Source organism: Dipodomys ordii, unplaced genomic scaffold (genome assembly GCF_000151885.1).
Source record: "Dipodomys ordii isolate 6190 unplaced genomic scaffold, Dord_2.0 Scaffold12, whole genome shotgun sequence".
Lineage (NCBI taxonomy): Eukaryota > Metazoa > Chordata > Mammalia > Rodentia > Heteromyidae > Dipodomys > Dipodomys ordii.
In genome coordinates, this window is record NW_012267228.1 from 1317772 (window position 1) to 1332684 (window position 14913).

At 50.6% G+C, this 14913-nt stretch overlaps 1 protein-coding gene across 1 annotated transcript in view; it reads left to right on the plus strand.

The window, feature by feature from the left end:
• Nr2c2 (nuclear receptor subfamily 2, group C, member 2) overlaps positions 1-14913 on the plus strand; it is a 33202-nt gene that overhangs the window by 15560 nt on the left and 2729 nt on the right. Inside the window, exons 7-13 of the mRNA XM_013010525.1 lie at positions 1068-1201; positions 2678-2855; positions 4432-4553; positions 6653-6792; positions 7658-7795; positions 8654-8759; positions 11318-11570. Coding sequence (XP_012865979.1) covers positions 1068-1201; positions 2678-2855; positions 4432-4553; positions 6653-6792; positions 7658-7795; positions 8654-8759; positions 11318-11492 — 993 coding nt within the window. The 3' untranslated portion in view covers positions 11493-11570. The remainder of the gene's footprint in view (positions 1-1067; positions 1202-2677; positions 2856-4431; positions 4554-6652; positions 6793-7657; positions 7796-8653; positions 8760-11317; positions 11571-14913) is intronic.

The window sequence follows — 14913 nt, forward strand, 5'->3', positions numbered from 1 at the left end:
TGCCATTGCATGGCTCTCCTATCCACTCGACAACTTGTGGGCATCTGGGTTGTTTCTACTTGGAGTGGAATTGCTGGTCATATGACACCTCTCACATTTAAACTTTGAGGACCTACCAGATTCTTTTTCTTTCCTTCTTCAGTTTCTGGTCTCACCAGCAATGCCTTAGCTCTTACTTCACACTTCGGTGCCAGTGCTTGGCCCTGTCTTTAGGATTTATAACCGCCCAGTGGGTGTGAAGTAGATCTAGTCCCAGGTTTAGACTTGCATTGCCAGTGATACCAAACTTCTTTCTTGTGCTTATTGGCCACCTGTGTGTCTTTTCATATCCTTTGTTCTTTTTTTGCCCCCAGTGGAGTTCTTTTTATTGTTGAATTGTAAGGGCTTTTTTTAGATATTCTGGGCTACTACGCCCTCGTTGCATATGTGACTTCCGTACATTGTCTCCCATTTTGTGAGTTGTCTTTTATTACTCCTTTCTTTTTTTGTTGGCCATGGGGCTTGAACTCAAGGTCTGGGCATGGCCCTGAGCTTTTTGCTCAAGGCTAGTGCTCTACCACCTTGAGCCTACAGTGCCACTTTCAGTTTTCTGGTGGTTACTTGGAGACAAGAGTCTCACAGATTTTCCTGCCTTGGTTGGTCTTGAACCGTGATCCTCAGTTCTCAGCCTCCTGAGTAGCTAGGATTACAGGCTGAGCCACCGGCACCTCAGCTACTACTTTCTTAATACCTTTTGGTGCGTAGAAGTTTTTGTTTTTCTTTTTTTCTGGTCAGTCATGGGGCTTGAACTCTGGGCCTGGGCACTGTCCCTGTGCTCTTCAGCTCAAAGCTAGCATTCTACCACTTGAGCCACGGTGCCACTTCCTGCATAGAAGTTTTGATTAGCAAAGACCAGTTTATCCATTTTCTGTGTCTTAAGTACCTGTGGATTTATGTGACATCAGCCATAACCAGGATATAGAAAACTGATCCTATTGCCCTGGGCCCTCTGTGTGTTCATACCTTAGACCTGTGAGTCATGTGGTATATGTATTCATCATTAATGTTACTATTTTTCATATTAATAGGCTGAAACGAGCCAAGGGGCTTTGGGTACACTGGCAAATGTGGTAACCTCCCTTGCCAACCTAAGTGAATCTTTGAATAATGGTGACACTTCAGAAATCCAGCCAGAAGACCAGTCTGCAAGTGAGATTACTCGGTAAGAGCCCTCAGACTCCTTATACGCAGTCACAGTTACAAAGTGGGGGGAGGAGTGGCAGGCACTACATTTTGGCACCGATCTGGTTTATATGTTTTGTTTCATTTGGTTCTGGAACTTAAACTCAGGTCTTAACGTGCTAAACAAGTGAGCTCTGACCCCAGCCCTACATCTTGTGTTTAATCAAGGACTGTAAAGTTGTCACAGTGATCCTGCACATCTGTCTTCCTTCCATTTTAACCAGCAATAGAGAGATACAAGTGAACGTGAGAACAGGAGCCTCAGGCAGTCCTCAGCTAGCTGTGCGCCTGGGTGTTTTCACACTGTGTGTGTGTGTACTTGTGTTTGGGTGTGTATATGCACGTATATAGTTTGTGCACGTGTGTATATTCATACACACGTGTATGCATGTGTGTGCACGTGTGTGAATACATGTGTGCGCGCACACTATAAATGTATATGTGTACATTTATATGTATATACATATATACATGCATGCACGCGCGCACACATTATGTGATATAAAATGTGCAGAAAACTTGCTTTTCATTCTGCAGGAAGTAACACACTTTTGGTGGACAGATGGTTTATTCTGTTTTATTGACCAGTATTTAATGCACCTCCATAGTAATAGTTCATCACCTTTTGGATTCAGACCTTGCTTCTGTTTTAGCCTGATTTCTCAGGTCTACTTTTTGTGGGTCTTGAACTCAGGATATGGGCACTGTCCCTGAGCTTTTATTGCTTGAGGCTAGCATTCTACCACTTGGAGCCACAACTCCACTTCTGGTTTTCTGGTAGTTAATTGGAAATAAGAGTCTCATAGACTTTCCTGTCTGGGCTGGCTTCGAAACACGATTCTCAGATCTCAGCTTCCTGCATAGCTAGGATGATAGACATGAGCCACCAGTGTCCTGCTCTATTTTTTTGAGTGGTGAGTTGAGAGCTAGCTTCACATGTGTTGACGGAGAACTGCCTTTGGTGCAGCCTGGCCATCAGGTGGTTTTCTGCCACCCCGGGCCTTACTTTGAAGACAGTTAACTCAGTCACCTGAGGACCATCCGAGGGCTCCTGTGCCCACTTTCACTGTTCACTTGCAGTCTGCCTGCAAAACCCAGCTCTTAGTCCAGAGAAAAGAGGATAGGATTCAAATAAGGCAGAATTTTTGTTCTGCTTACTATTCAGATGGCCCTGGAAAAGTTATTTGACATAATTGTAAAGCCTCAGCATTCACACTAATAAATGGAGAAAATCTCTATCTTTAGAGGGCGGCTGCAAGGAGACAGAACTCACATGTTAAGATAAATGTGCATGCTCAGTTCCTCAGATGATAATGACTGACGCTGCCCTGGTCGGCCCTCCCTCCACAGGGAGAATTGAATTCCCCTCTCCTCAGCACGTGGCCTTTCCAAACGATAGCCCAGCAGCTGCTGTCCTCTCTCACTTGCTGTTCATGTGCTTGGTTTTCGCCAACAGGGCATTTGATACGTTAGCTAAAGCACTTAATACCACAGACAGCTCCTCCCCACCAAGCCTGGCAGACGGCATTGATGCCAGTGGAGGAGGGAGCATCCACGTCATCAGCAGAGACCAGTCCACCCCCATCATTGAAGTGGAGGGCCCCCTCCTCTCAGATACGCACGTCACATTTAAGGTGAGTGAGTGCACCCTGCCTGCCCCAGCTGCTGGGGGCCATGTGCTGCCACAGCTGCTCTGCTCTCTGAATTCAGACCTTGTGGTTGTAAGGTAAATAGGTAGGTTTAATTAGGTAGCTGATGAAGAACACCACACAGTATTCAGGCAGGAATAGAAGAAGCTTTATTATTACCGAACTGCTGCCCTGCCTTGCGTGGTGGAGACTATATGGTCCAACATGCCAGAGGGCTGTTTTACCCAGCCTTAACAAGGGAAGGGGTGGAGAGAAGGTGTGGCTAGGTAGGGGAAGGTTGATGTGGATGTGATCTGAGCCTGGGACCCTCCCATGGTCCAATGGGAGGCATGACCAGAGGCGGTCCAGGATGTGTCCTGGAAGGAGGGGGAGGTGACTGCCTCCAGGTGCCAGTTACCTAGGTGACAGATACTGGAAGGAGACTTAGCCAAGAGGAGGCAGGAGTCTGCCCCACCTTTCCAGGGCAGACTTACATTCCAGCCTTTTCACAATTATGAAAAAGGACACAGAGTCTCTCTGGCTACTTCCTGTTGGCAAGGGCATCGACATTAAGGATAAAAGGCATTGATATGGGCCCCTCCGTGAAGGCAGCAGGCAGCAGCTGTCCCTTGGTGGTAGTCCTTGAATGAAGTCTGGAAGAAGTCTCATGAGGCAGGGGCTGGGCAATTAGAGCACACAGGTGAGCTCATTCTCAAACTCTTGGCAGCTAAAAGAATCTTCTCATTGTGAAGTATGTCCACTCTTCTCTTGCTCACAGCTGCATTTGATTCTGAAATCTTCCAAGCCAGCAGTGTGGCCTGTCATTGCGAACATGGCTGCCGTGGTGCTCACCAGCAGGGCCGAGGACGGCTGCCCCACCTCTGCCTTTCCTGTGCAGCCTGGCTTCAGCATGGGCTCAGGGCATCTTGGTCTCCTACAGGGTAGAAGCCCTTGCAGGAACTCTTTGGCAAGCAGGCAGCCAGCCACTGGTGCTGACCACATTGCCCCCTAGAGCTGCAGAAGGCAGACCAGAGAGGGCTAGCAGGTCTTCCAGTCGACTCTGTCTCCCTAGAGACTGGACCCTCTTGGTTTCCTGTCCGGAGTGGGTCTTCCTGTCTCCGCTTGCTCACCAGTAGGATTCGAGCTTCAAAGGCACTGGAGTCCTTGGCATCCTAACGATAGGACGTCCTCCAGCAAAGAGGCCTGTTCAGCACCCTCCCATGGTCCTCTCAGGTGATCAAGTAACACCTGCCAGCTGTGAGGGTGAAGCCTGTGCCCTGCTCCCTCTTAGACCTAGGGATCGAAGTGGAATAGAAGCCATGGCAGGGTCATATTGACAGAGCCACAAAGATGGTTTTGGAATGGGAAGCTGGCCTTTACCCTCAGGCTTCCCAACCCTGAGTCACTGAGCAAGAAATGATGCAGCGCTGCCAGTCCTCCTGTCTGGCCATGCCCTACACTGAGGATAGACCCATGTGGGCTTGAAAATCAGGTAGTGACCTTGGCTGTCACTGGGATGAATGTTGACAGAGCCACCCCCTGGCCCTCCTTCACCTCCTGTGTCCTGTCTCCTCTTTTCCAGCTGACTATGCCCAGCCCGATGCCGGAGTACCTCAATGTGCACTACATCTGTGAGTCTGCATCCCGCCTGCTCTTCCTCTCCATGCACTGGGCGCGGTCCATCCCGGCCTTTCAGGCCCTCGGGTACGCGGCTTTTGTCTCCCATATGTCCTTGCGTAGAAGAGTGGTGCAGAGGTCTCTGAGGGTCCGTGTAGTTGACTGTTCCTATGACTCATTCAATACCCCGAGTGTCCTGTTAAATGTACTCAGTAGACCAGAAGCCGGGAACTGTGGTGTAGCTAACCTTTATGGAAGCCCAGCTGACAGCTGTGTCAGCACCTTACCACAGTGGCATGTTGACCAGCATCTTCTGGGCTGGAAATCCTTTTGCGTTTGCTTGTTGAACGTGACTGTGTGTTTCAGTCATGTTTCTCCCGCAGTCCCAGCACCTAGTCAGTGAAGCTGCCATGCTGGCTCTCAGCCTGGCTGGAAGACAGCAGCCACCTGGAACTCAGAGGACATACTGGGGAGTTGGCCCTCAGTAGCGTACAGAAAACACCAGAGGAACACCAGGCCCCACCTTGGGGCAGGCAGAGCCGGGTGTATGTCCATGAGAATAGTTCGCAAGCACTTCATTTCTCACAGCCTTCAACTTCTTCCCCATAGAATCCTTGCAGTGGGTTAAGTCCATAAAGCTTTTACCAGTACTGCATTGAGAGTGCTCGGGAGAGGTAGGTGGCGCTGGTGGGCCAGATCATGCTATGGTTCATGTTCTGTGTGGTAGAGCCGTCGCCACACTCCAAGCATGGATAAAGGGGAAATGGAAGCCAGCTACAGGGGGACATGCCCCTAGTCCCACCTACTAGGGAGACAGAGGTAGTAGGATTGTGAGTCTGAGGCTAGCCCAAAGAAAAATAGAAACAAAAGGGTTAGGGGCATAGCTGAAATGGTAGGAAGTTTCCAAGCATGCCCAGGACCCAGTACTGGGCAGGGAGGGTAGGTGGCAGAGTTGGCTTGTATTCTGGGAAAACTAGACAGTGGCTGCTAAAGAAGTGTTGTAAATTCAAATCTGCTATGAACCCTTAAGAGCAGCGGCCACACTTTCTCCCGCCTGATCAGTGCTGTGACGTGGGCTCCTGTTAATAGCCCGCAGTGGTCAGCATCACTGGGGAAATGAGACTGTTGGCTGGGAGGTTAAGCATGGAGGCACCATTGTTCTATTAGAGCAATTTGGAATCTTGGACAGGTTTTCATAGCTCAGTCTAGATTAAATATGCTAGCATATTTCAGCTTTTTTTTTGTTATTATTTCTGTATCGGTCCTGGGGCTTGAACGAAGGGCCTAGGTGCTGTCCCTGAGCTTTATTTGTTCAAGGCTAGCACTCTTATCACTTGAGCCACAGCTCCACTTCTGGTGTTTTTTGGTGCTTAGTTGGAGATAAGAGTCTCGTAAACTTTCCTGCCTGGGCTGGCTTTGAATCATGATCCTTGGAGCCTCCTCAGTAGCTAGATTATAGGTATGAGCCACTAGAGCCTGGCTGCTGTTATTAAGGAATTGTACAAATGGGTTACGATTCCATAATCAGCTCTCTTTATTCTATTGCACATACATCTTTTATAGTTTGTGGTCAGGGTTATGGTCCTAACAAAATGCAGAGCACTTGCGTCCAGTTCTCCCTGCAGGCAGGCAGGCAGGCAGGCAGCCTGATGCAGCCAGAGCTGCTGTGTCTGGCAGCTTGCAGAATATGGCTGTGTCCCCCAGGCTAACCCTTCCTGAGTAGGTTGACCCAGAGATGGCTGCAGGTAGAGTAGCGTCCAGTTCCCGCAGTCCACTTCCAGCTGTTTGCTCCCTGCCCACCAGAGTTGGCAGGTGTTCCTGAGTCCACGCTAAGCCTGTCCTTTGATCCGGGCAGCCTCTCGTGACTTGGCTGTAGGCCCTCCTTCCCAGACGCCTAGCTCATGGGACAGCCAAGCCACACTGCTCAGGGCTTAGGATGCTGTAAGAAACCGGGATGTGGCCATTCCTTCCTTTGCAGTCTTCTCATCACACAAGTCTTCTTCTTTTTTTAAGAGGAAGAATAGTTTATGGTCGGTCAGAGGAGCCTCAGTGGAAATACTTAGGCTGGCCGTTTTGGGGAGAAGAGTCTTCGCCACACCCCTTGCCAGCTGCTGTGTGAGCAGTGCCGGTATGGCCACCTCCACGAGTGCCGCACGCCACACTCAGCCTCTCCCTTGTGTCCTCAGGCAGGACTGCAACACCAGCCTGGTGCGGGCCTGCTGGAACGAGCTCTTCACCCTCGGCCTGGCCCAGTGCGCCCAGGTCATGAGTCTCTCCACCATCCTGGCCGCCATCGTCAACCACCTGCAGAACAGCATCCAGGAAGGTAGGCTGGGGATCGAGGGATGGAGTGTCTGGGTTCAGCCTTGCGCCCACCAGGCAGGGCACAGCCCTGGCTGGAACCCTCTACCAAAGCTTTACCTGTGTTGATCAAGGCTGCCAACATAGCAGATGGCAACTTCAGTGTCCTGCCATATCCACAGGCCAGTAGGAGCTGGAGGAAGTCATGGGAACTGTTTCTAGTCGGAGCATTTGAGTTTCTGCCAGACTGCTCTTATTTTGTGTGCTAGCACTGGGGCTTGAGCTCTGCCATCCATAGTAATGGATGAACTGTGGTTGAGTCCCAAACAACTGAGGTCTGGTTCTCAAAACTTTAACAGAGTGCCATAAGTAGAGGTTCAACTTACTCCTCAGGTTCAGTAGAGTGTAGCCATAAAAGCTGGAATCAGTAGCACTCAGGTGAGAAGAACGGGAAGCAGATATTCCCAGTCAGCTGGCAGCATCGTTGGGGGACAATCACAAATGGCTGACCCTTCTGAGCGCTTGCAACCACTGCAGAGCTCTGCAGGTGCAATTGTGTAGTAATGCAAACTGAGTAACATTGCCAAACTTGAGGCTTGAGATCTCAGGGTCACGGTTCAAAGGCAGCACAGGCAGGAAAGTCCGTGAGACTCTTATTTCCAGAATAAACCACCAGAAAACTGGAAGTGGCACTGTGGCTCACGTGGTAGAGCACTCGCCTTGAGCTGAAGAGCTGAGGGACAGAGCCTCTGGGCTGCCCAGAGTTCAAGACCCACCACTGAGGGGAAAAAGAAAGTGCAAGCATCTCCCATCTTGCCTGCGCGGCCCCGTCAGTGAAGTTGGATTTACTATGCTTGTCAGTTCTCAGCGCTCTGTGCTCTTAATTGTAGATAAACTTTCTGGGGATCGGATCAAGCAAGTCATGGAGCACATCTGGAAGCTGCAGGAATTCTGCAACAGCATGGCAAAGCTGGATATAGACGGCTACGAGTACGCATACCTTAAAGCTATAGTTCTCTTTAGCCCCGGTAAGATATGCGGTGGGTACTTGTGACACTTTTTCACTGTGTCTGCTGCTAGTACTGAACACGATCATGACGTCGTCAGGGTGCGGCGAGCCTGGCTGACTGCTTTGCTAACTAAGCAGCACAAACTTTCTGTTAAATCTTTGCCTTGCAGCCTGAAGGAGAAAGCACTGCGGTGCCCCGTGATGTCCACACTGAATGCTCCACATGGGAAGCCCACACTCCTTTTCTGTCTTTCTCTGGTCCTCGATCCCTCTCGATGCCTAGCCAGGTGCTAGGTTCTGGTAGCATAATCATGGGCTTACTCAGCCTCTGGGTCCAACAGTACGGCAGGCTACCCTGACAGCTGCAGTCTGCAGTCATGGCAGTTAAAGAGGCGGCGGCAGCATGGTCTGTAGGTGAGAAGCTAACGGCACCTGGCCGGCCTGGCTCAGCGCCCTCCCTGCAGTGATTCTCGCTCAGACTGACCTGTCCACTGTCCTCAGCAGAAGGGTCAGACACAGCGCAACCTTTCTCTTCCTCCTACCTTCCACCCACAGACAACAAAAGTAACTAATAAAACTGGGAGAAACTGTAATTAAAACAATCATTTCTAATGGTAGGTAATTTTAAAATCTGTTTGCTAGTGTAATAGGAAGCAAACTGTAGAACCAACCCACGGGGCCACTCAGGAGCCCGCCCTGTCCTGGAAACGTTCGGCCTTGGGGGAGGCAGAGCAGAGCCAGTGCTGACGGAATTCTCGCCTCCCACTCTGCTGCACTGAAGGAGTTTGTCAGGAGCTTGACTAAAAATAAATAACTAAGAAGTCTGAAGTTGAGACTTAAATGCAGAGGGGAATTTAGGGGACTTTTCTGTTTATAGACCATCCAGGTTTGACAGGCACAAGCCAGATTGAAAAGTTCCAGGAGAAGGCACAGATGGAGCTGCAGGACTACGTGCAGAAGACCTACTCAGAAGACACCTACCGGTGAGGCCCGGGGCTCCCCTGGACAGGCCGGGGCAAGTGGGGCGAGGGTTTGGAGGCTGAAATAGGAATTGTGCCACCCTTCCTGTTTCTACAGAGCAGCCTGGCAGAAACTGCTCTCTTACACAAGGCAAGGACGGGCTAGTGTGTGGAAATGCTGGGCCGGTGGGCACTCTGCTGGCCGCTCCTGTTCTGTGTGAGTGTGGCCAGGCCTCAGGGACCTCTGACTAGATTAGGGGGTGTGTGCCAGGTGGTCTCTCTGGGGCTAGCACTGCCCATGAGACTCCTGGAGAATCTCCCTTCCAGAAGGGAGAAAGGTGTGTCCTCTTCCCCCATCGCTGAAGAGCAGCAACGGGAAAGTTCTCCACAGCCACCTTCCCACTGGCAGAAACCAGTCTGACCCCTAGAAGGGAGGGGTGAGTTGTGGGAGATAATGCTTTTACCCTCAGATGCACTGATTTTCTTTCAGTCCCTTTATTTGGGTGAACATTAATTAGCAGTATTAGAACAGTGGATGTTTATGTAACAGTAAGTCCGCACTCATGTATGTGTTTGAAGAGCAAGGTTGTGCGTGTCTGCCCAGAAGCAGTGTGTCCTGATCTGGATCCAGCGGGCAGCTGCAGGAGTTTCTGCTGCCCTGTCACGCGATTTATGCCGTGTGTGTCCCTAGCTCCCTCCCCCAAATTAGCAAAATTAAGAGTCCCAAGAGTCAGGTCCCTGCCTTCCGCAGACTGCATCTCATGCATAGAACTCGTTCTGTTGCATGCCCAAAGCCCACAGATGCCCCAAGCTGGCTTCTTTTGCCCCTCAGGCAGGACAAGGTCAGTTCCAGCCATCTGTCTGGTGTGTGAGGGAGCTGAGTCCTGACGGAGCGCCATCCCTCACTGCGCCAAGTGAGAATGATTGCCGAGTGGGTCTCTCCCTGTGCCACAGCCAGCCGAGCGCGTGGGCAGAGCCCTTCCTTAACCTCGGCAACTCTGGCCTTGGGAAGATGTTTCGTATTTCCAGTGGAAGCAATGTGTGATTAAGAGTCAAAAAACAAGGAAGCTTTGTTACAGGCCTCAAACTCACTCAGTGCCGCCCCCCCCCCCGGGCCCTCGAATAGAGCACACACTCTTTGCACATTCATTTTCAGCCTTCTCTGTCCTTTTGCCTGTAATGCAGTCTGTACCTCCCCATTCTTGGCACCTGTGCCAATGGGAACCTTGCCACATCCTCTGAGGCCATGCAAGAGCCTCCAGGAAGTCCTCCCGGTTTGCCCTCATACCGCCTGTGCCCTTTTAGCCTGTTCTGCTCCCACAGTTGGTGGTGGTACCCTTTCCACCTTGCATGCCCTGCAGGATTGGACCAAGGTCACGTGGTGGCTGAGTGAATGGGACGGTACTAGTGTCAAAAGACTAAGTACTCCTTGTAAGGACTGTTCTAGGCACTGTAGGAAATAACATTTTACTTCCAGAAATTACTGACCTACTTGTAGCCGGGATCTGAAGCGCTAGGTTTTGTAGCCTTCACGTCATCTGAAAGGAGCGTGCGTGCTCTCACACCACCACCCCTCACGTCGAGGTGGGGTGGACGTAGTTGGGCTGCAGCTCCCAGCACCACAGCAGCAGCGCTCTGGCCCACGCCACTTTCTTATCCCCAGGGGGGCTCCTAGGTGAGGGACAGCCAGGTTGTGTGGGATACTGTGGGTCACATCCACAGCTCTCCAAGGCAGGAGGGAGGTTCGCCTCCCCCCTCCCCCCAGGGCATCTATAAAGCAGAAACTTTCTTTTTTTTGGGGGGGGGGTCCGGTCACCAAAGCAGAAACTTTCTTACTGCTTCCCACCTTCCACACACTCTGCTACTCCTGCAGAAGCATCACTGCCTTCTTTTCCATTTTTGTTGTTTATCAGTTCGTGCAGATTTTTACCTTCTTCCTTTTATTTATTTTACAACAGGGTAGCCCAGGCTGGGTTTGAACTCCCAATCTTCCTACCTCAACTTCCCAGCTGCTGGCATTACAGCACCACACCTGACATTATCCTTTTAATGAGCATGTAGTTGTCCATTCTATGAGGACACCATACTTTAGCCTATCATCTGTTGATGAGTTTCCAAGTTTTTTCGTTTTTTGTTTTTCTTTTGTTGGTCATGGGCCTGAACCCTGGGCCTGGACGCTGTCCCTCAGCCCTTCAGCTCAAGGCTAGCACTCTACCACTTGAGCCACAGCACCACTTCTGGCTTTTTCTGCGTATGTGGTACTGAGAAATCAAAACCAGGACTTCATGCATGCAAAGCAAGCACTCTACCACTGAGCCACCTTCCCAGCCCTTTTTCCTTTCTTTTTTTTTTTTCTTTTTTTTCTGTGGATGGGATGGAGAAAGTACACAAACTGAGGAGAATACATTTGTACATCCATCTTTGTGCGAGGTTGGGGAAGAACTGTTGAAATCAGAAAACCAAGAACAAGGGTAGATGCTGTTTGTGTCTGTTCTGTGCAGTTCAGACCGGGTTCCCAGAACCCAAGTGTGCCACAGCTGGAAGCAGCCGCTCCAGTTTTCTAATGCTCTTCCTTCTTCCAGCTTGGCCCGGATTCTCGTCCGCCTACCAGCACTCAGGCTCATGAGCTCCAACATAACAGAAGAGCTTTTCTTTACCGGTCTCATTGGCAACGTTTCAATAGACAGCATAATCCCATACATCCTCAAGATGGAGACGGCAGAGTATAACGGCCAGATCACCGGAGCCAGCCTATAGTGCCCACCGCACCTGCTGCCCAGGCAAGAGCCCTGCCAGGACCGTGCAGACACAGGGGAGTAAAGTAGGCCTATCTTGGTATGTGCAAATACTTCCAGGGTATTCGCCTTCCTGCCTTGCTGCCCCTCACCCGTCCGTCGGAGACAATAGCGGCTAAGAGACTAGTAGGGTCCTTTCCGGCCACAAGCAATGTTTTAATGCCTTTTGATGAAGCAGATTTTGGAACAATCTTTTAACTCAATTTGTATTTAGAAATTCTCAAAGGGCAAAAACAAAAGTGAGGTTTTATAATATTAGAGACTAGTATTAAAGCAAACTAAAAGAACCTAAGAGAACAGTATGTGTGTAAATATATTTAAATTTTTTCCTTGGAATTAATAGCTACTAATTACCAGGGTAATAATAATAATATTAGCACTTTCTAAGCACTTCTTACCAGATTTTGTACTGTTAGCAACATCTTGCCTGTGGGCAGGGCAAATGGAAAATTATATGTCTTTTGCTGAAATGCTGATAATTTCTGAGAAAATTACTAGGGGTCAGGAGACAATCACCGTGTCGGGAAGAGGAGGCCCCCTGGTGGTGTTGCATTCAATTCCCATGAACAGAACGAGGCTGACAGACATTGTCCCCAAGTGGGAGCGGTGGCCCTAGTGTGTGACCCTAGTCAGGAGCTGCCTGACAGGGAGCCGGGGCCCGCCGGCTCTGGTCCGTGGTGGGGTCTGCGGACTCCTGTGGACCCTGGGTTCTCTTGTGATGACTGTTTTACAGAATTAGATTGTAGCTGTCAGACACAGGGACTGAAAGCACCTCCCAGGTCCCCTCCGCCTCTCGTGGCAGCTGGAGCCTTTTGACCCCAAGTACAAAGTGAGCATTCTGAACCCTTGCCAGCACTTCCTCGATGCGACCTGGGTGGCTGCATGCTGCCCAGCAGTCAGCCTCTCTGCACGGTCCCTGGACAGCGTTCTGTCTGGCCAGACTGGCATCTGGACGGGCCTCTCTGTTCAGGTCTAGTGCAGCTGAATGGAAGATGTCAGCAGGACAGGTTCTCTCTTGATTGTAAATATTAGGGTTTTCAGTGTCCGCAGACTTGCCACCTCTACTGGCTAGCTGTTGAGTGTCCTGGCGTGCTGAGCACTTTGCTTCTCCACGTGTGTGCCACACCAACAAAGCACCCCGGAGTGTTTTAAATAACAGGTGTAGAAGCGGGATGACCACTCTTCCAAAAGCAACCTTGAGGCCAGGCGTGCAGTACAAGCCTATAACCCCTACATTCCGGAGCCAGAGACAGGATTGAAAAATCCAAGGGCAGCCTGAGCAACCTGGTGAGAGCTTCAGTGGGAGTGGGGCAGCCCTGGGTGCTGCGCAGCACAGCGGCAGAGCACTTGTCTAGCACGGGAGGCCTTAGTGGGGGGAGGGGGAGCACCCATCCCCAGGGTATTTCCCTCACAGATTACCGCTGCCAGACTTTACGAAATAGTAACTTTTGGTTACAAGGAAGTTACGTGTAACTGAGATGGGAGTCAGCAGCAAGGCTGTCCGTGAGAAAAGTGGGACAGATGCCCGAGGCTGGGCAAGGCACTTCATATTGCTTCCTGTTTAGGCAAGATCAAGAAAACCTGGTGCGAGGTTGTTGGCGTGTGCTGAATCCAGCGGGGTGATCCCAAGCTGTCAGGACACGCCGCTCTGTGCTGTGCTGCGCCCTGCGCTGCGGGCAGCTCCTCCTGTAGATCCTGTGTTTAACCCACTCCACTCGCAGACCATGCCTCCCAAGCTCACACTGGAGCACAGGAACTATTGTAAAGTGATGGAAAGGATTTAATTCCCTGTTTATTTTTTTACTTCTCTAACCCTAACATGGTGTGAATTTCACAATTAAGATGAGCAGCATATCCAGGCAGTTAGCACAGACCTCTTTCATCTCTGCTCGTGAAGGACTTGAGTAGATAGAAGGTGTGGCCTGCTTTTCAGTTTGATTTTGGGGTATGAACGCATCAACCCTCATTCTTGCGGCCGGGCCTGGCATCCTGTGCCACCAGGCTGTGTAGACTCAGGCTGGATTGAAGACGTGGTGAGGAAGAATGCTCCATTTGCTCAGTTGACTTCCATCCTGGCCCGGCTCCAGTCCCCTGGCTGGCCACGGCCTGCTCTGGGGTCCTCTGAGAGATCTGCTCCCTAGCTCTTCTTGGCCTTACTTCACAGGGGCCTTTCCTTGAAGGATCACGTGAATATTACCCCACTTCTTGCTGCTGGAAGTCACGTCCAGGCTTTGAGCAAAGGTCCTTTCCATCTCTTGTCAGAGCAGTTTAAGCCAAAGCCAAGAATAACTTAGCTCTCAACCCTATTTGGGCTCAGTCTTCATAGGCCTTTCCCCTTGCTCATAGCTTGTGAAACTTCCACCTGAACTGAGACTTGTTCCTCCTGCCCAACTCCGAGCGGCTTTGCCTAGGGGCCCAGCTGCTCTTCGTAGTGTGGACATGGCTGAGACACGCTCACTTTCTAGGCAAGTGTGCTCTTTTCTGGATGTATCCCAAGTCATGTTGGGTTAGGACAGCCATGTGTGGAAATGGTGGAGGTTGTAAAGAGGGCAAGAGATGTATTAAAGACCAAATGACTTACACAACACTAAGAGTCGTACTATTCTGGAGGTTTCTGAAGACGCCACCATCTCCCCAATTTGAAGTTTGTTGTGTATTGGAGGAGTTGCATTATTGTTTAACCTCTGCCATCTGCTCATAGCTGGCAGTTCTTTTATTGTTTTGGTTTTAATATTAAGCCTGGGTGTTGTGCTCGTGTGCTGTTTGCTTTAGGAGTGGTTTCTAGCTTGTCAGGACACCAGCCAGGGTGGCAAGAGTGGATGCTTTGGCTCCCGAGTGGAGCTGCAGTTTCCAGAGTTCACTCACTTAGGCTGTTGGGGAACCACAGTAGCCTGAGACGCAGGGTGTGCTGGAGTGTGCTTTTTCTGTGTTGCACTTCCTATAGGCCATGTTGCACGCTGGTCCTTCAGCAGCTCAGTATCTGCACGTGGAGCTCTGGGCTGTTCAGTAGGGTGCGTGCGCCGCTTGCTAACTTCCCACTGCAGATGCTTGTATGCAATGGAGGAGCGGCACTGAAACGCCCTAAGACCAGACCATGTGCTGCAGCCCAGTGTTCCCTCGAGGGAGGAAGGAAGGAAGGAAGCAGCGCCTGTCGTTGGCTGAGGACACTCCGCTGCAGTCCTCCCTTTGCCCAGCCTCCAGTCTCGATTATACGGGCTTCAAAAATGTCAATTTGATGTTTTGGTTTGTTGTTGTTTTTTTTAAGACAACCTCTTTGTGAGAGAGATGTGGGGGGTCAGGTCTCTTGTACACAGGTTTGTGAGAGATGGGGGGTCAGGTCTCTTGTACACAGGTTTGTGAGAGATGGGGGGTCAGGTCTCTTG